At 36.6% G+C, this 19,725-nt stretch overlaps 2 protein-coding genes across 7 annotated transcripts in view; one reads left to right on the plus strand and one right to left on the minus strand.

Annotated features, from left to right (window-relative positions):
• pappa2 (pappalysin 2) overlaps nt 1-9,832 on the plus strand; it is a 78,222-nt gene extending 68,390 nt beyond the window's left edge. Inside the window, exons 22-23 of the mRNA XM_083541611.1 lie at nt 3,591-3,689; nt 9,669-9,832. Of these exons, the coding sequence (XP_083397737.1) occupies nt 3,591-3,689; nt 9,669-9,776 (207 nt within the window). The 3' untranslated portion in view covers nt 9,777-9,832. The remainder of the gene's footprint in view (nt 1-3,590; nt 3,690-9,668) is intronic.
• Nucleotides 9,833-10,375: 543 nt separating this feature from the next.
• astn1 (astrotactin 1) overlaps nt 10,376-19,725 on the minus strand; it is a 286,126-nt gene continuing 276,776 nt past the window's right edge. For all 6 annotated transcript variants that reach the window (XM_083541649.1, XM_083541648.1, XM_083541646.1 and 3 more), the window contains 2 exons: nt 18,272-18,455; nt 10,376-14,941 (listed from right to left, as the gene is read on the minus strand). In XM_083541649.1, the coding sequence (XP_083397775.1) occupies nt 14,704-14,941; nt 18,272-18,455 (422 nt within the window). In that variant the 3' untranslated portion in view covers nt 10,376-14,703. The remainder of the gene's footprint in view (nt 14,942-18,271; nt 18,456-19,725) is intronic.

Below are 19,725 nucleotides of genomic sequence, written 5' to 3' on the forward strand. Positions count from 1 at the left end.
CCTTTTCAGCTGGAACAGAGCATGTACTTTGATTGAGTTCTACCAGCTTTAAGTGGAGGCCTTAAGAACTCCATCATCAGTTTATTAGCGATAAGACTAGGGTTGATTGTTTTATTTTTGAGAGCCAATAATGTGTTCAGTGGGACTTGGCCAAAACTGAGAAAGTTAAACTGAGTAAGTTAAACTGAGTACACAGAAATCAGCTAAAATTCTGTATCTAGTTGTTTTATAGTGTTTAAGATACACTAAGGAATGATTGCAACGTATTATATAAAATAATTGCACACAGTCATTGAAGTTTCCACCTTTGCTCTGATCAAAAATCTCTTACTTTTTACTTGATTTTTTTATTTTTTTTTTGTATTGACAGAAAGGGAACATTTTATCAGTTACTATTAATAGACCCATTGTCCCTAATGAAGTCAAGCAAATAAAAGCTTCTTTTTTTATATTAACATTTTTACATTTATAATGGTATGTAAGTATATATGTATAAAAATGTAAATTTTGTTAATTTATCTTAAAAAAATTCATAATTTTTTTTTATTTTTTATAAGTCCATAGGTAAACGTCAGTGGTTATTTTTTTGCCATCTATGCTAATGACAGAGTAATACTTAGCTCCCAGACAGACTGCATGTCAAAGGAAGCCACTCCATCAGAAACAAAGAAAACAGGCCTTCCTTGCTAAATGTGGTTTATATATAAGTATAAACACCTCCTCTCTCTTTTCACCCACACTCCATGGAATCCCATTTGTAACCATTCCAATTACGAACCCTTTAAATAGCTACTGACAAGCTCAGTGCTGAGATGCCAAGTTAAACACATGATCTGAATGGGATGTATGTAGTTGAAATGTACAGGATTATTGCAATGAGCTTATTAAGGTGTCGCTATGCAATGATGAGACTAGCAAAAATGTCAAAAATGTAATAATTGAATGTTAATTTGTTATATTGTAAAATTGTATTGTATTTTCATGCTGCTGCTTATGTTTCAGGTCACTAGCATTAAAATAGATATATAGAATATAAAGTGAAAACCTGGTTTATTGTTGTTGATACAGTATGTTATAATGTACAAGTTTGGTAAGTTAACTATCAATTTTACAACCAATATAAAAGTGTTGCTGCTAAATTTGCTTTCTTAAAACTAGTTAGTATACTAGTTAGCACCTGTTGAATTGTTTTCAATAATGTAGAAAACTATTTGTTTTTTAAAGACGATAAATGAGAAGCATGTCCTATTGTGACAGATTCTGTCCAAAGATCTAGGTCATACTTATGTTTTTTTTAACCTTCATTAAACAGTCAAGAAAACCTATAAATTATAAAGCTGTTGATTAACCTTTAGTTAAAAAATTAAGTTAAAGGCACATATTTTATATTCATATTTTATGACCTATTTAATTATTTGAAGCTGCCTTTGGACAATGTCCATTGTAAAATGTGCAATACAACTAAAACTGAATTGAATTAACAAAAATATTTTGTCTTAAATTAAATATTTTATCTTAAGTCTACTACCATTTATTCTTGGTGAAAATGAACCAATGAAAAAGGAACATATTAAGCTTTCTGATATTATTGTCAAGAAAAGTATATCTACATTGTCTAAAAGTAGTTAAGGTTCTATGATGTATCTTATCACGTTTTATCTTGTCTGGAACCATGAAACACCTACATCTACCCCATGTCCTCTCCACCCACACATTTTTCTCATGTGATGCTAAGCAAAACATTTATTCATTTTTATCCATGACAACATGATAAATGATGCCAGCATACCACAGGTTACAAATGTACCAGAACACCAGAGCTTATTTAGATGACACTACAATCAATATATAATACTAAATAAAACTTGCTAGATATATTTTCAGTATTATTATAGTAATAAGTAAGGAACAACCCCGGTGCCATCATCTATAAATTATTAATTTTAGGTATACTTTCACATTTCTCTTCCTGAAATTCATACATTACTTTTTAATAGTAGAACACAGCAGGATGTCTTTAAGAATCTTGTATAACTTCATATGTTAGTTAGTGCAAATAAAGCAGCACCACCACAGTCTTTAGACTATGACTATAAAGCTTTGGAAGTAAGCAAGTAGAAAAAAAAAAATTGTAGTGGAAACTTCCTGTTACAGTAACATAAAATGCAGAAAGATTGTTCTGTGATTTACTTTCTGGTATTTAATAAAAAATAAAAAAATAAATCATTTTCTATAGATTTAGACATAATAAACTCACATCTACTTGCACAGTTTTTGTGCCTTTGGGGAAAAATGCAAAAAAAAAAAAAATTCTATCACAGTAGACATTTACTGTAAATACACATTTTTGGTCCACGCACACATTTAAATTAATTCACAATTATTTTCCTGTCAAATTAAATACACAAAAATGTAAAAGAGACATACTGTTAATCTTTTTGTTGATGTCTTCTGCTAATAAAAAAACAAAACAAAACAGGAGCTCAACAAAGAGATTGCGTGAGATAAGTTTAACAAAAACCTTTTTGGAAACATTAAAACTAACAAAATGTATTTCTATCTGCATGCATTGAAAGGCGCTGGTCCAAGCTGAAGTGACTGAACTGGCCACTTTAATTCATGATCATAACATAACTTTTTATTAAAAGATGTGGTTAGACATTTAAACTTGTATTTATTTTAAAATTATTATGACTAATTGTAGTCATAGAAATAACCAATGTTAACATTTTACAATTTGACATTTGTGAATGTTTCACAGTTTAAAAATGAACAAATTGGGTTTGTCATGTTGCTTCCAATTATATGACATGGAAACCTACATCAAAGTGTTTATTTAATGTACTTTCAGCCCTCAGTCACTTAGCTTTCTGCCTTTTCTGCTATTTGCCTAGTCAGTGTTGCAGGAGATTTGGAGCTTATCCTGGGAACACTGTGCATGAGGCAGAGATACAATTTGGATAGTATTCCAGTTCATCCTATAGCACCATTCACACATATTTCCAAACTCTTACAGCTTTAAATTCCTTTGTCAGTCAAATTTGGACATGCTTTGGGTGGTGGGACGAAACAAGAGGTCCTGGAAGAAACTGATTTGAACAAAGGGAGAACATGAACTAAATAAAAGCTACTCACTTTTACATCAGTATTGACCCAAGGACCTGAAGGTGTGAGGCAGATAATATAAAAGATCCAATAAAACAAAGATAACAAGATAATGATTCAAGCAAGTACATTAAACAGCAGTGTAAAGTACTGTGTTCAGTACTGTGTCTATAGTTATTAATAGAGGTTAAAAAAACAGGGCCTTATCCTAGGCTCATCTGTGAACTCAGGTATCAAGTCTCACTGATGGACAGTCAAAATTTTACCTTTGGCAGGTTGCAGGAGAGTTTAATATTTTTGGCATTAATATACAATGTATGAAAATGTGTGGGGAGACAAAACATTGCAGTCTCAGTTATGTTGTCCAGATTTTGTCAGCTTGTTTACACAAACGCTTACTGAAAAAATGGTGCAAAAATGTGCTATTGCCTGAGAGTCATATAAAGATGATCACTTCTCTGAAAGCTAATTATCTTTCCTTCCAGCCATTTGGTGGAGATGGTTGGTGTGATACAATTAACAACCGAGCCTACTGCCAATATGATGGAGGAGATTGCTGTCCATCCACTCTTTCTTCCAGAAAGGTAAAATTAAATCCTTTTAAATTAAGCATTTTTAACCCAGTGATCATATTGGAAAAGTAATTAACCCATACACATCACTGATATGGGCATTCTCTGATATTATGTTTGTATTATGTCTCTGAGTTTGCCCTGCTACCCTTTATGTTAATCTTTGTGGCTACACTTCTTCCATATCTGCTCAGGTACATGTCAGTCTCTCCCACAGAAAGCAGTGAGCTCAGGGGAAAGATGTACTGGTGTAAATAAATGACCAGCCTAAACGGGTTTTATTAGGCCCAGGCCAGGTGTCAGCCATCATGGGAGACTGTAAAACAGGGCCTTTTAATGAGCAGATGCAGAGAAAATGAAATAAACTGAAGTGAAAGCATCCTGCCACCGTGGGTCCAGCAGGAACTGACGCTTGCATGTTTACACAGGAAGTGGAAGAGCACTGAACGTGTTGATAGCAGCACTCCATTTTACTAGTGTCTAGGATTAGTGCCAGAATTTGAGGGCTGGAACAGGAGAGAAGAAAGAGAGAGTGGCCTACACTGCAACTTTTTTCCTGCTCAGAGTATTATGAGGGTGAATTAACACATAAATTATGTAGTGTGGAACCTTAATGCACATCAGAATTGGTCTAATTAAAATGTCATTACCAGGTCATGTGTTATTGAGATAGAGACCCAGATCCAACAAAAATGTAATTAAAAATAAAAAAATTGAAAATTAAATGTAATAATTAGTAAAGTTATATATGTATAATAAATAATAGAGGTTTGTTTCATAGACAGTACAGACCAAAATTTTGGACACACCTTCTCATTCAGTTTTCTTTATTTTCATGACTATGAAAATTGTAGAGTCACACTGAAGGCATCAAAACTATGAATTAACACATGTGGAATTATATACATAACAAAAAAGTGTGAAACAACTGAAAATATGTCATATTGTAGGTTCTTCAAAGTAGCCACCTTTTGCTTAGATTACTGCTTTGCACCCTCTTGGCATTCTCTTGATGCCTACTTTGAAGAACCTACAATGTGACATATTTTCAGTTCACTTTTTTGTTATGTATATAATTCCACATGTGCTAATTCATAGTTTTGATGCCTTTAGTGTGACTCTACAATTTTCATAGTCATGAAAATAAAGAAAACTCCTTGAATGAGCAGGTGTGTCCAAATTTTTGGTCTGTACTGTATATATAATATATATAAACTTTTGGTCTGTACTGTATATATAATATATATACAGTACAGACCGAAAGTTTGGACACACCTTGTGTGTCCAAACTTTCGGTCTGTACTGTAACTCACAGTCAGCTGTTGCGAACCACCAGATTACTTTCTTGTGCACATTGTGCATGCATGCTGAGATTTTCAAAAAGTCACATTTGGCAAATGCCCTTATCCAGAGTGACTTACATTTATCTCATTCATAGGACTGAGCAGCTATGGGGTTAAGGGCCTTGCTCAGGGGCCCAGGAGTGGCAGTTTGATGTGGCTGGGATTTAAAATCACAACCTTTAGATCCAAAGTCCAATGCCTTAATCGATCACCTCTCACAAAATAACGTATAAGATAGTCCCGTTCCCTCCATGCAAATCTTATTCTCCCCACACTGAAGATATTCTGCCATGGGAATGGAATGAATAATGCTGTACAACACACAGCCCCTTCACAGTCTCTTCCTTGGTCTATGACTATTTTTCAAGGTCCCGGAGTGAATGGGAATAGTCATGAGAAAAACATTATGCCTGGCAATTGGATTGAGCCAGGTGAGGACCACATGCTTTATTTTGCTGAAGACACAAGGCTTTTCTAATACAGTTTGAGAATGCTAGTCTTATTGTTAAAAGAATAGCTAGTATGGATTATTTTATTACCTGGCTGAGGAGTATGTCACTACTGGGGTCCTGAAGCATATGACAAATCAGCACCCATCTGAAACCTTTCCATGTTTTGGTTAACTCAGACAATGTGTTGATGTTCAGCTGTTCCAAAATTAGGGACTCACAAAGCAGAGTGGTTCTCTCCTCAGAATTGCCTCACATTCACCCATACACATTCAGTTGTGGAGAATATACAACACTGAATAACCTTACAATCTACTACAGTTTTTCTCCCTTGTTGTATTGCCCAATTTTACATTTCCATTAAGGTGCCTCCTTAATACCATATGCAAGGTACCAGTAGTTGTCTCTGAGACCTTGTGGGTAGACAAGGACGCTTAATAAGTTTGTATCATTTTTTTTAACTCAAACAACTGACCTGAAGAATGTTTCCTTTAGGGAGTTTCTTGTGCTGGTAAGTGCCCCGCAGTTTTAATTAATTCATTAGACCAATCAGTGTCTATCCAAGCAAATGTTCCTCTGCTACAGAAGAAAAATATGGGCTCCATTAACAAAGCAGAGACTGGTTGGTGGATATTTTTCAAATAACAAATGGACACCCAACCTCTACTGTGACTTATATTATATAAGGAGCATTTCCTCCTAATTGGCATTATGAGAAAGAAAGTGCTGCTGCTACCAGGACAGTAATGTACATTGCACACTGAGCTTAATGAAATGCACAAGAATGTACCCATATGATATTCACACAGTGATACTAATTCACTTAGAACTTTGTTTAACATTATTGTCTTAAAATACAATATATTCAAACTACAAATGAATCTTTTTTACTTTCATAAGAGCCAAATTGATGTCTGGGTCAGAGCATCTCCAAAACTGCAGGGATTGTGGGATTTTCCCAGTATGCAGTCATAAGTGCCTACCAAAGTGGTCCAAGGGACAATGACTGGTGAACTGGGGACATTATCAGGGGTGCCCAAGGCTCATTGATTATCATGGGGTACAAAACCTTTGCTTTGATGCTTGTTGTGTATGGAGGGGTATGTAGCCATAGACCAGTCAGCTTGCTCTTCTGAACCCTTTTTAGGTCCAAAAGTGCCTTCAGTGGCCATGTGAGCATTAGAACTACAACATGGAGCAGTTGAACAAGGTGGCTTGTTCTGATTAATATTTTCTCTTTTTTGGATGGTCAAGTGTGTATGCCTCACTCACCTAGTGGTTGATGAACCAACATGCACTATGGGAAGAAGAACTGGCTGAGGCAATGTGATGCTCTGAGGGATGTTGTGCTGTGTTTCTGGTATTCATGTGGATTTATCTTTGCCATTAAGGGGGGGTACTTGTTTTGCAATTGTAAGTGATACATGTTAAAGGTCATTTCAAGTGGTTGTTGTGTTAAGAGTCTGATGCTGTGCTATGCTGGCACAAGTTTTTTTTTTGGGACCCCTTTGTATTTTATTTTGTATTATATCTCTCCCTTAATTCTTACTAATTGCCCCAAAAACTGGCCAAAACCAGTTTACTACTTCTTCTTTCAGCTTCTCCCATTAGGGGTCACCACAGCGGATCATCCGTCTCTCTAATAAACAAATTTCTAATCCTGTCCATCCTTGTCAATCCTAACGAAAACCTTAACATCTTCAGCTCTGCTACTTCCAGCTCCACCTCCTGTCTTTTACTAAATGCAACTGTCTCTAAACCATACAACATCGCAGGTCTCACCACAGTCCTATAAACTTTCCCTTTCACTGTTGCAGATACCCTTTTATCACAAATTACTCCTGTCACTCGTCTCCACCCACTTCACCCTGCCTGCACTCCTTTCTTCACTTTTCTAACACACTCTCCATTACGTTGCACTGTTGACCCTCAGGTACCTAAACTCGTCCACCTTCTTCACCTCTTCTCCCTGTAACCACACCACTCCACTGCCCTCCCTCTCATTTACTCTGTCTTACTCCTACTGACTTTCATTCCCCTTCTCTCCAGCACGTACCTCCACCTCTCCAGGCTCTTCTCAACCTGCTCCCTACTCTCACTACCAATCAGAATATCATCCGCAAACATCATAGTCCATGGAGACTCCTGTCTGACCTCATCCGTCAACCTTTCCATCACCACTACAAACAGGAAAGGGCTCAGAGCCGATCCTTGATGCAGACCAACCTTCACCTTAAACCAGTCTGTCGTTCCTACTGCACACTTCACTGCTGTCACACTGTCCTCATACATGTCCTGCAACCACCCTCACATACTTGTCTGACACACCTGACTTCCTCATACAATACCACAACTCCTCTCTCGGCACTCTGTTGTATGCTTTCTCTAAATCCACAAATACACAATGCAACTTCTTCTGACCTTCTCTATACTTCTCCATCAACATTCTCAAAGCAAATAAGGCTTCTGTAGTGCTCTTCCTTGGCATAACACCATACTGTTGCTCACAGATGGTCACCTCTTCTCTCAGCCTGGCTTTCACTACTCTTTCTCATAACTTCATGGTGTGGCTGATGAACTTAATTCCCCTGTAGTTACTGCAGGTCTGCACATCTCCCTTGTTCTTAAAGATCTGTACCAGCACACTCCTTCTTCATTCCTCAGGCATCCCCTCACCTTCCAAAATCCTGTTAAACAATCTTGTTAAAAACTCCACTGCCATCTCTCCTAAACATCTCCATGCTTCTACTGGTATGTCATCTGGTCCTATCGACTTTCCACTCTTTATCCTTTTAATCGCTGCTCTCACTTCCTCCTTACTAATCCTATCCACTTCCTGCTTTACCATCTCCACAACATCCAACCTTCTCTCTTTCATTTTCACACTACCGTCTTCCTCCTTCAGTTTTCACCATCTTATTCTTCTTTCAGTCCTCACTCTCCTCCTTTTCTTCTTCACCTCCAAAACCATTCTACAGACCACCATCCGATGCTGTATAGCTACACTGTCCCCTGCCAACACCTACAGCCTCCTACATAGAACATAGTCCACCTGTGTGCACCTTCCTCCACTCTTTTATGTCACCCTATGATCAACCTTTTTCTTAAAATATGTATTCACCACTGCCATTTCCATCCTTTTAGCAAAATATACCACCATCTGCCCTTCCACATTGCTCTGATTAAGACCATACCTACTCATCACCTCCTCATCAACTCTGTTCCGTTCACCTACATGCCCATTACAGTCTGCCCCGATCACCAATCTTTAATTCCTAGGTACACCTTCTACCACTTCATCTAATTCACACCAGAATTTTTCCTTCTCCTCCATCTCACAGCCAACTTGTGGAGTATAAGCACTGATGACATTTATCATGACCCCTTCAACTTCCAGCTACATGTTCATCACCCCATTAAAAACTCTGTTCACCTCCACTACACTCTTACTGTACTCCTTCTTCAGAATCACCCCTTCACTCTTTCTCTTTCCATCCACACAATGAAAGAACAGTTAAAAGCCACCTCCAATGTTCCTGGTTTTACTCCCCTTCCACTTGGCCTCCTGAACACACAACATATCTACCTTTCTCCTCTCCATCATATGAGCTAACTCTCTCCCTTTACCAGTCATAGTACCCACATTTAAAGTACTAACTTGAACCTCCACTCTCCTACACTTCTTTTCCTGCCATCTTTGTAGATGTCTTCCTCCTCTCCTTCTCCTCCTTCAGCCAAAAGTACATGTATAAAATATATTTTTTACATGCCCAAATTCCACCGGTTCCCTGTTGGCTAACAATTATTTGTGACGGTCGTTGGTAACCCGGGTCTCGACCGATATGGTAAGAAATTCTTATTCGTGATCCACATATTAGATTTGGCACCTATTTTACCCTGAATGCCCTTCCCAAGGCAACCCTCCCCATTTATCCGGGCTTGGGACCAGCACTAAGAGTGCACTGGCTTGTGCAACCCTTATGGCTGGGTTGCCAAAACCAGTTTACTAATCATCAAAATAAACTAATTGCACTAATACACAGCAGCAATAACATTTTTTTTTTTCTTTAAACACTATTTTAACTTGTTACATGTCTGTGTGAGAAAGGATATAAGGTTTAGAAACTGTAAATAATCTTCTATTTCTGCACTAATTTTGGATATAGCCAGCTCTTAATGTGTATTCAAATGTGAGACAGGTTATCCAGTTTGGGGTGGACTGTGACCTTGATGAATGCACATGCCGTGACCCCGAGGCTGAAGAGAATAAGGGAAGACTTGGAGAGTTTGAGGGACAAGGCCCATAACAGGACAAATGGTTTAAAAAAAAAAAAGGACAATGAAATGAACAGACTCTGGAAAATGTGGACACAAACTTCAGAACCAGCACATACCCAAACATGTAAACTTATAAACAAATCAATCTTATACTGACCTACTTTATCATTTTGACTGATAAACATTTATTCCCATTATAAGTTCTCAATGTTTTTTTTCACATCCATATTAACAGTTATATACAAATACTGTACTGATAGCTTTAGCTTGTTTTGTGCCATAAAAATCTGTTTAAAAGGACTATATTATTTGTACTGTGTAGTGTATGCATGAATGATTTGGAAGATTCAATTACATCTAAAAGTCTTTGACACTCTTTCATGACATTCTGTAAATGTTTTACTGATGTAACAGTGAAAATAAAATCAACATAACCCAGCACTGGACTCTCTTATATGAGATTGCACTGTGATTTTAAGAGTATTTCATTAGCTCAATTAAAACAGAATAATCTTTTAGTGCAGTTTCACTGTTTAACATCTGCTACATATGTTCAAACCACAAAGCTATGACCCCATGAACTTCTCTTAGCTGGTGTAAGTATGAAATAAACAAATCAAAATGAAATAGATGTGGATAACTTTTACTTTCAAAAAGAATTAGGAACATTAAAGAGACAGTTTTACTGTAAACAGTCTTCAGTTTACAGTCTTCAGTGCCCACTGCTAGACAAATGCATCAGTTTTTGTTTTAACACCACATTCATTAAATAAGTCAGCATTGTCAACATTTAGATTTGCTATTGATTTCTCATCATACACATTTTTTAATCTATGTACACTACAGACATACATTTATTTAGCACAACAAGAAGGCATAAATTCAGCTCTTGTAGAAAGGAGAAAGGAAAAATATAGCCAAGCTTTTCCTATTTGTGAAGACACGCATCACTATATTTAAATGTTGCTTTGAAAATGTCTTTTCTTTTTTGTTTCCTTTTTTTTAACTGTACAAATATCCGATGAGCACTTCATTGTATTGTGGGTAGGCATAGCTAGCAAAAAATAGAAAAACTGCTTGTTGTGAAACCAGACAGAACATTGGGGCCCAGTTTACATCCTAAATTAACGTTTAATCTGACCAGTTAATCATATAATGAATAAACTAATTTGACATTGTGTTTTTTTAACCCTTGCATGCACTCTCTGCCACAATCTGTACTGAATAACTTTAACTGAAAAATAAGCTAGCTATAAGATGCCGGGTGATCTAGCTGTCAATGCAGCATGAAAAGGTTACTTACAAATGATTTTTTTATAGTAAGCTATATTCTAATGTTTGTATGTGAATGTCTATATCAGCCTTACATACTTACTCTTTATTAAGAGTACTCAGGAAAAAATGACATTCAGAAAGTGGTTATGTTTCTATAACTACATTTGCTAGGATTAAATGTTGGAATTTGATCCCATTGGCAGGTATTTTCACTCTAATTTCAGGATGATGCAAAAGATGATGTTTACACCTGGATGAAATCTAATCGTAATGTGAGCTAGATGACCTCCTGAGGTGGCTGACTGATCCAGTCAATATTCTGATCTGCTGTATAGATTTATACATGTTTTGTATGATGTAATGACACATAATATGAAAATGATTGGCTCACCACATGTTAATGCAAAATGTAAATGGGCCTAAAGTTGCTCTAGTTCCCACTTCCCTTAAGCATGCTTGATCAAGAAAGACAGATTTGAACAGATTAGACTCGTGGAGTTGTGCACTGGTGCTACAAGGCTAACACAGCAAACAAGGAATAAAGGAGCCCCTAATGGTCACAGAAAAATTATGTGCCAAAATCAGCACCCCAAACCACAATGTTTGGTGATGTAATGGACATATCAGTATCACATCAGGATTAAGGTGTTCTGGCTTTTGTTGCAAAATATATTTTATTCCAATTCAGAGTGAGTTTTTCTGTTCACAAACCAAACAAGGTTCTGTGGTTAACTCTGGAAAGGTCACTGCATGTAGATCTGCAAGACAGTTAATTTCACATTAGCAGATGTTTGCATAAAGATAACCATATAAACTGATTAGTTAAGCTTTATTCACATACAGTGCATTGCAAAAGTATTCACACCCCTTGAATATTTCCACATCTTTCACGTTATAACCACAAACTTAAATTTATTTTATTGGGATTTTACGTGATAGACCAACACAAAGTATCGCATAATTGTAGAAGAAAAGAAAATGATACATGGTGTTGAAGTTTTTTTTTTACAAATAATAATTTAAAAGGTGTGGTGTGCATATGTATGAATACTTTGTCGAACCACCTTCTTTTTGGAGGTGTCTTTCAAGTCTTTTTGGGTATGTTTCTACCAGCTTTGCACATCTGGAGACTGTAATTTTTGCCCATTCTTCTTTGTAGAACAGCTCTAGTTGAATCAGATTGGATGGAGAACGTCTGTGAACAGCAATTTTCAAGTCTTGCCAAAGATTTTTCAAGTCTTGCCAAAGATTATCAATAGGATTTAGGTCTGGATTTTGACTGGGCCATTCTAACACATGAATATGCTTTGATCTTAACCATTCCATTGTAGCTCTGGCTGTATGTTTAGGGTCGTTTTCCTGCTGGATGGTGAACCTCTGCCCCAATCTCAAGTCTTTTGCAGGCTTTAATAGGTTTTCTTCCAGGATTGCACTGTATTTAGCTCCATCCATCTTCCCATCAACTCTGACCAGCTTCCCTATCCCTGCTGAAAAGAAACATCCCCACAGCATGATGCTGCCACCACCATGTTCATGGGGAAGTGCAGTGTTAGGTTTCCGCACACATTGCGTTTTGCATGTAGGCTTAGAAGTAACATTTTGGTTTCGTCTGACCACAGCACCTTCTTCCAAATATTGCTGTGTCCCCTACATGGCTTGTGGCAAACTGCAAATGGGATTAGTGGAGTGCACGACTAATAGTTGCCTGTGGACAAACTCTCACACCTGATCTGTGGATCTCTGCAGCTCCTCCAGAGTTACCATGGGCCTTCTGGCTGCTTCTTGGATCAATGTTCTCCTTGCCTGACCTGTGGACGGCCATGTCTTAGGTGGACGGCCATGTCTTGGTAGATTAGCAGTTGTGCCATACTCTTTCTATTTTGGAATGATGGATTGAACAGTGCTTTCATGAGATGTTCAAAGCTTGGGATGTTTTTATAACCTAACCCTGCTTTAAACTTCTCCACAACTTTTCATGGTGCAGTTTGCCCACTAATGTTATCTAACAAACCTCTGAGGCCTTCAATTCAATTCAATTCATTTTTATTTGTATAGCGCTTTTAACAATGAACATTGCCTCAAAGCAGCTTCACAGAACAGCTGTAATTATATGGGATTTAAGTACACACACAGGTAGACTCTAATTACTGAATAGGTGACTTCTGAAGGCAGTTGATTGCACTGAATTTTATATCTGAGTAAAAGAGGCTGAATACATATGCATGCAACACTTTTCGGATTTTTATTTGTACAAAAAATCTTTAACACCATTGTATCATTTTTCTTCCACAATACAATTATGCAATACTTTGTGTTGGTCTGTCACATAAAATCACAATAAAATAAATTTAAATTTGTGGTTATAACCTGACAAAATTTGGAAATATTCAAGAGGTATAAATACTTTTGCAATGCACTGTAAAACAGACTGCAAATATAACTATTTCCGTTATGTTATAAATGTACACACAAATTTAGTAGCTCAAGCAGCAAAATGAGTCAGTAAGCCAAATGAGATAAGGAAACAATAAAATATTAGAACTTGGTTAAATTACTCAACAAGGACTATATAAATGATCCTTATTTATATATTATTAAAATATCTGTACATCTGCTATCAGCCAATCACATGGGGGAAGGAGTAGCTTAGTGGTTAAGATGCTGGACTTCTGATCAGAAGGTCGTTAGTTCAAATCCCACTACCACTCCTGGGCCCTTGACCAAGGTCCTTAACCCTTAACTGTTCAGTAGTATGAATGAGATAATTGTAAATCGCTCTGGATTAGGGCATCTGTCAAATGCTATAAATGTAAATGTAGCAGTTGCAGGTCAAAATGTCAGCTTCACTCTTTAGAATTTGGAAAATGTGATATCTCAGTTTAAATGTGATATGGCTGTTGTTAGCAGAAGAGTTGGTTTAAGTATTCCAGAAACCACTGATCTCTTGATTGGTTGCAGTCTGCAGACCCTCTGCTTACTGGATGTTTTTTTGTTTTTCACCCACACTCAACAAAATAGCACAGGAAACAAAAATCCTGTGGACGGAGGGTCAGCAGGCTGCAGCCAATCAGATCATCTGGTTAAAATGATAGATACATTGAATTCTTCATGAGCTTAAGCTTGAATTCCATTCCAGTTAAAGATATTTGCCTTGTAGTTCCAGTACAACACCCCAAAGACCCAGCACTGCCTGAAATCAGTCCTTCCTTCACTAGCTGTTAGCAAACTAATTTAGTCAACACTTGCAAGTGCTCCGGAAAAAATATCACCATGGCTTGCCATTAATTAAAAAGTTCAAATGATAAATTACTTAGCATAACCAAAACCACAAAAATACAGAAGTATTAATTGTGAGTTTCTGTATTAAATATGACAGTAGGAAGTACCTGTTGGCTTTATAGTCTTCCTGGAACAACCATGTTTATTTATAAAGTTAAAAGAAACCTTATGCGTTTTGGTATCTAGTGTGCATGAACAAAACAGGTCACTGCACTGGTTTGAACTTAATTCTCAGTAGTTGCTCAAGCAATGACTAACAAACTGGCACACGTAACTGATGTAGATGGAACATTTACTGTACAACTTTAGAAATATTTGTCCTTATGAGGAGCCTTAAATAAACAGCCTGTAGTGGTTCCTGCTGTGGACTCCAAGGACAAACTTTATTATCCTCAATGACGTTTAGATTTCTTTAGGTTCTCCATAGTCATTATACATCACAGGTAGTGTTTGTTCATCACAGGATTTGTGCAGCCCTTGGGCAAGCTCCATCCAGCTGAGGCTGAATGCCTTGGTGTCTGTGTAACGGCATGCCAGGAATTTGAGTGATGCTCGGCGTAGGCCAATTTTGGGTTCTTGAAGAAGCCCTCGACACCAGCCGCTGAGGTCATCAAGCTGTGACAGAATCAGGCCTGCTTTCCTGCCACAGACAAAAAGTTTTGACAGGTGATTATTGCAACAGAATGCAAAATAAATGAATGCAAAAAAATTACTTGGTTTTATTAAAATGGTAGAAGAGCAAACCCTCTGGAGAGAGAGAAAGATTAAAAAGGGACAGATTAATAGGAATGTGTGCTACTCTATCTTTAACGGCACACTTCAAGGTGCAAAAGAACACTACAAGACACACATAAAAACTTAATGAAGCAGAGGTTCAAATTCAAGAAGACCTAGTGAAGTTTTCGAAGGGCATTTGCAGGCAAGATGTTTGGAGTAGGCATGATCCCCAAGGCAAGTGCCTGAAATGCGATAGCGAGGGCATGGAAAGAGAGTCTCATTCCACAGAAATGGCTTCATTTTATGTGTGTGCCAAAACCAGAAGCTCAACATTCTACAGTATAAATACTAAAGTCCAAAGTGCCAGCGACCGACAAGGTTTCTGGGTAGACTCAGGAAAAAGGACTTTTTTTTAAAGCATAAAAAGAGTGCTTTTACTATTAAAACATGGCTTGTGCTGCGCAAACAGATCATGCTGACTGTTTTTAATAGAGGAACTGTCCAGACAGATTCATATGACATCCTAATATTAAACTGCTTGTCTTCATTTTCAGGCCGGATGAAAATGAGGCTTCAAAAATTCTTATTTTTCTTTGACTACCACCTGGCAGAATATTATGATAGAATTTTAATGATATCGTAATTGGTAGTATTTTTTTATGAATAATATTCCGGTTTGGTAGAGAGATGTTGTCATCTATTTCATTCTTCGGAATGTATTTATGTTTCTAATATCTTGCCACATTTCAGTGGTTACAGGAATCTGGATGTTTATTTGCTTAAAACAAAAACCCTGCGGTTTGTTATGCTTTAATTTTTCACGAAAGTATGTTTCGTTCTCCAAATAGCAACGGTTGTCACCATAAATCCCAGCATGTATGGAAGTGGAAAATGTCCTCTCATTTCCAAAGTACATTTTCAACCTCTTGCACTTTGCCAGGGCCCCTCTCTTTTTATTATTTCAAATCTATTTCTCTTTCATATCCACTAGTCTGGAAGGAAACATTCAGCCGAATTCCTGTGATACCCCTAGATGCATAACACATTGACCCAGGCATGACAAATCTTTCTTAGCATGGCCAACACATGTTACCCAAGAGAATCCCTTGCTGAAGATGGGTATGCAATTACCTTTAGACTGCAATGCTACTGAGAGCTCCTACCATTCAGTACTTGTCCTCCCAGTTTAAAGCTTGTGGAATAAGTGTGTCTCCCTGCGGTGAGCTACAGTGGGCAAAAAGATCTCTAAAAACAGAAAGCCCACACTGGTGTCAGGCTATTAGTTTAAAAACAGCTCTATAGTGACGATGGAGAGGTGCCGTGAGGTGGAAAGACACATTCGGTGAGACGGTGTCTGGCTCAGACATCACACAGCATTGTATGATGTGTGTCAGGAGACTTGAACTCATCCAAAAGGAACTGTGACATACAGACAGGACAGGGTGATGTGGTTCTTCCCACCACTCTTTCCATATTTTGCGATCCTGCCAACATCAGTTTATGTTTGAGCTAGGGTCAGTTGGGTGGTGACTATTATTCAGTATTATGATTAGCTGAGGAAAATGACTTTTAAATGGCTCTAAACTGCCTGTGAGGGAAACCCAAGTGATTTAGAGAAGTAAAAAACATGGGAAGCAGGGCTGCTTTGGGGAGTTGTGGTCAACTTTCTACTGAAGTATCTGCGGGGAAAAAAGGAATTCCACAGTTTTTTGAGAAGACATGCGATGTATTTATTTATTGACTAATAATAATCAGTGTAATTCTTGGTGTGAAGTGTAGTAAAATTATGAATTGTAAAGCCACCTTGATTTGGGGGTTTTGGGTTCATATTCATCATTCTCTTTTTAAAATAAACTAAGTTTGCCTTATTTATAATGAATGAGGTGTTAGGCTGCCTGAAGTCAAAGTTACTTTTTTACTTCAATGTAGCCACTTAGGAGCAAAGCAATTATACGATGCAACCTTTGCAAACATTGTAATAAGGACTGTTGACAAATTAATTATAAGTTCACATTCTTCTACAGTGCATATCTAGAGAAAGATTTTATTTTAAGCATATAGCTGTGCTTATAAAACTTCAAGCTAAATGTACCAGAAAATCTGGGGGGGAAGAAACATAAGTTTTGCAATCAAAGTCACAAGAATTTCCTTAAACAACTTCATTGCATTTAAACATACAGTATATAATGTATTTAAAAAAAAAATACCAAATACTATATAACTTTAATTGTATCAAAATAAACTACACAATACAGCAGCCACACTATGTATCAAAATAAACTACTGTATTTTTGTATTTAAAAAAATACATGGGAGTATGAACTTTCTTCACAAACCTTCCAGCAATTGGCCTATTTAATCTGTTTCTTCACCATTACGCTGACTCAGTTGATTAAGTAAACAATGTTTGATAGCAACAGCTTTTCTCTGGCCGAGTCACGCAATAAATCTGACATATGCAACCAGTTAACAGATCAAATATTCACATCCATATCCCTGTGATCTCCCTGATGAAGGTTAGTTTTAAAGTAACCAACAGTTTAATGTTTAACAGTTTGCAAATGAACTCATAATTGTAACCTAATTTAGTTACTTGGTATTTAGCAGTGAAGGGCTACTTTTCATCAGCAACACTGATCAAAGACAAACAAGTCATTCATAAGAAGAACTAATGGCACCTGCATTCATAGCAACAAGTTTTTAACTAATTAATAATTTGATTGATAATCATAAATATAATAATATATTATTTGTCAGGCAGTCATTCATACAATGGGATACAAAATCATGATCCCATTAAACAGCTACTTCCTACTTTATTTGGGGTACACTATTTGTCAATCAAATATTTATTTATCAATCATCAATCACCTTCTTCCATATGGATACATTTTCTGTTCTGATCTCAACAAGTCTGGGCAAAATACTGAGTAGGCACCAATCAGAGGCCGCATTTTATGACGTCATTATATAGACTTCTTAAAAGTATTTTACAGTATTTTAAAACTACAAAAAAAAAAAATTTGATACAAAATATGAATACATTTTTCAATTATTTTATTAAATACAAATTATAAAAATACTATTTTATATTTGAAATATGTATTTAAAATACAGTACATGCATCATAAATTCTGCCCGTCCCCATATATGACATAAAACACAAGTTGGTTACATTTATTTCTTCCTCTTATAGCTTTTTAAGGTGGAGATAGTGACAGGAAGATAGGAAGAGAATAGAAAAGGATCAAACCTGGGCCCAAGCTCATCCTCACAGCGCCATGTGAACTCCCCAAAGCTTTCATAACGCTGGTTATAGTGGTAGAGGACGCGGTGCAGTGTGGGTGAGCCCAAATCCATCAACATGTTGTAGGCTGTCTGCTGCTCCTTTCCACTTGTGTAGCCATTGAATAGGTTATAAATTTTGTCTGCTATTTCTGAAAGAACAGTGGTAGGAAACATTTCAAAAATGGGTCTTCTGTGATTTACAGACTTTAGTTAATTTTTTATAACAAATTGCAATTCTGTCATATAAACTAAAAATACATTCATTTCCAACAGGTAGCGCTTAACAAATTTTTGTTTTGATTTGTATTTAAATATAATTTTTCGCTTCTGAAAATTCCAGCTTACTGATATTTATCCACACGAGTGAACAGTGATCAGACCAAGAGGTTAAATCAGGATTTAATCAGGACCTTGCTACAGTACTATCATTAGTGCCAACAATGTGGAACTAATACTATTTATGTGTTATTATAGGAAGGTCTCAATAGTGATATCATGAAAGGTGATTAAAACAAGATGTCGATAAATTGGTCTCTGTAATGAGGCCTTAACTGAACTGAATACAATTGAAGGCTGATTTCAAATATACAGTGTTTTCCGTCTCAGTGCTGCTCCTCAGGTGAGAGATTTAGCTTAAGAACTGAATCAATACATTGAAAATAAAATTGTATATTTTGGATTGCAGCAAGGATTGTCAGTTTTGGCCTTATTTAATTTATTTAAAAATTAAATATATTTTGACTATTTTCTGTAATATTTGACAGTAAAAAATGCATAAATGAACAGGAGCTGACTGTCTACTTCAGACAAAGCATTAATTGCTGCTGATTTTAATATTCATTCTTATAATTGAGAAGATCCTGTTAAAAACAGCAGTTGTCTTCATTCTAGATTCAGTAGGAATAAATCAGAATGTAATATGACCCACTCATATTGGGACACATATAGTCATAGTTCCACAGTCTAGAACTCAACAACAATGAACTGTTATAAACATTTGGTGCCACCCAGATGAGGATGGGTTCCCTTTTTAGTCTGGTTCCTTTCAAAGTTTCTTCCTTATGCCATTTCAAAGGTTTTTTCTTACCACAGTCACCACTGGTTTGCCTATTAGGGACAAACTTACGATTATAAGGAAAACATTTTCTTTTACATTATTTTATTACCCCTTTATCTGTGTAAAGCTGCTTTGAGACAATGTCTATACAAGTGTTATACAAATAAAAATAAATTTAATTGAAGGTTTTTAAGATCATTTGCCTTTAGAATATCTCCAGCGCTAGTAAAAATTTGCTCTGGCCCCATCCCAATACAGCATGCTAATGCAGCTTACAGCAAGCTATGGTCAGTGAACTGCTAGATGTCCAAGTGGTGCCCCAAAAATTATGTGGGCTTCATAGATAATTGGAGCAATTTTGA

The sequence above is a fragment of the Silurus aristotelis genome, assembly GCF_946808225.1.
Source record: "Silurus aristotelis genome assembly, chromosome: 5".
Lineage (NCBI taxonomy): Eukaryota > Metazoa > Chordata > Actinopteri > Siluriformes > Siluridae > Silurus > Silurus aristotelis.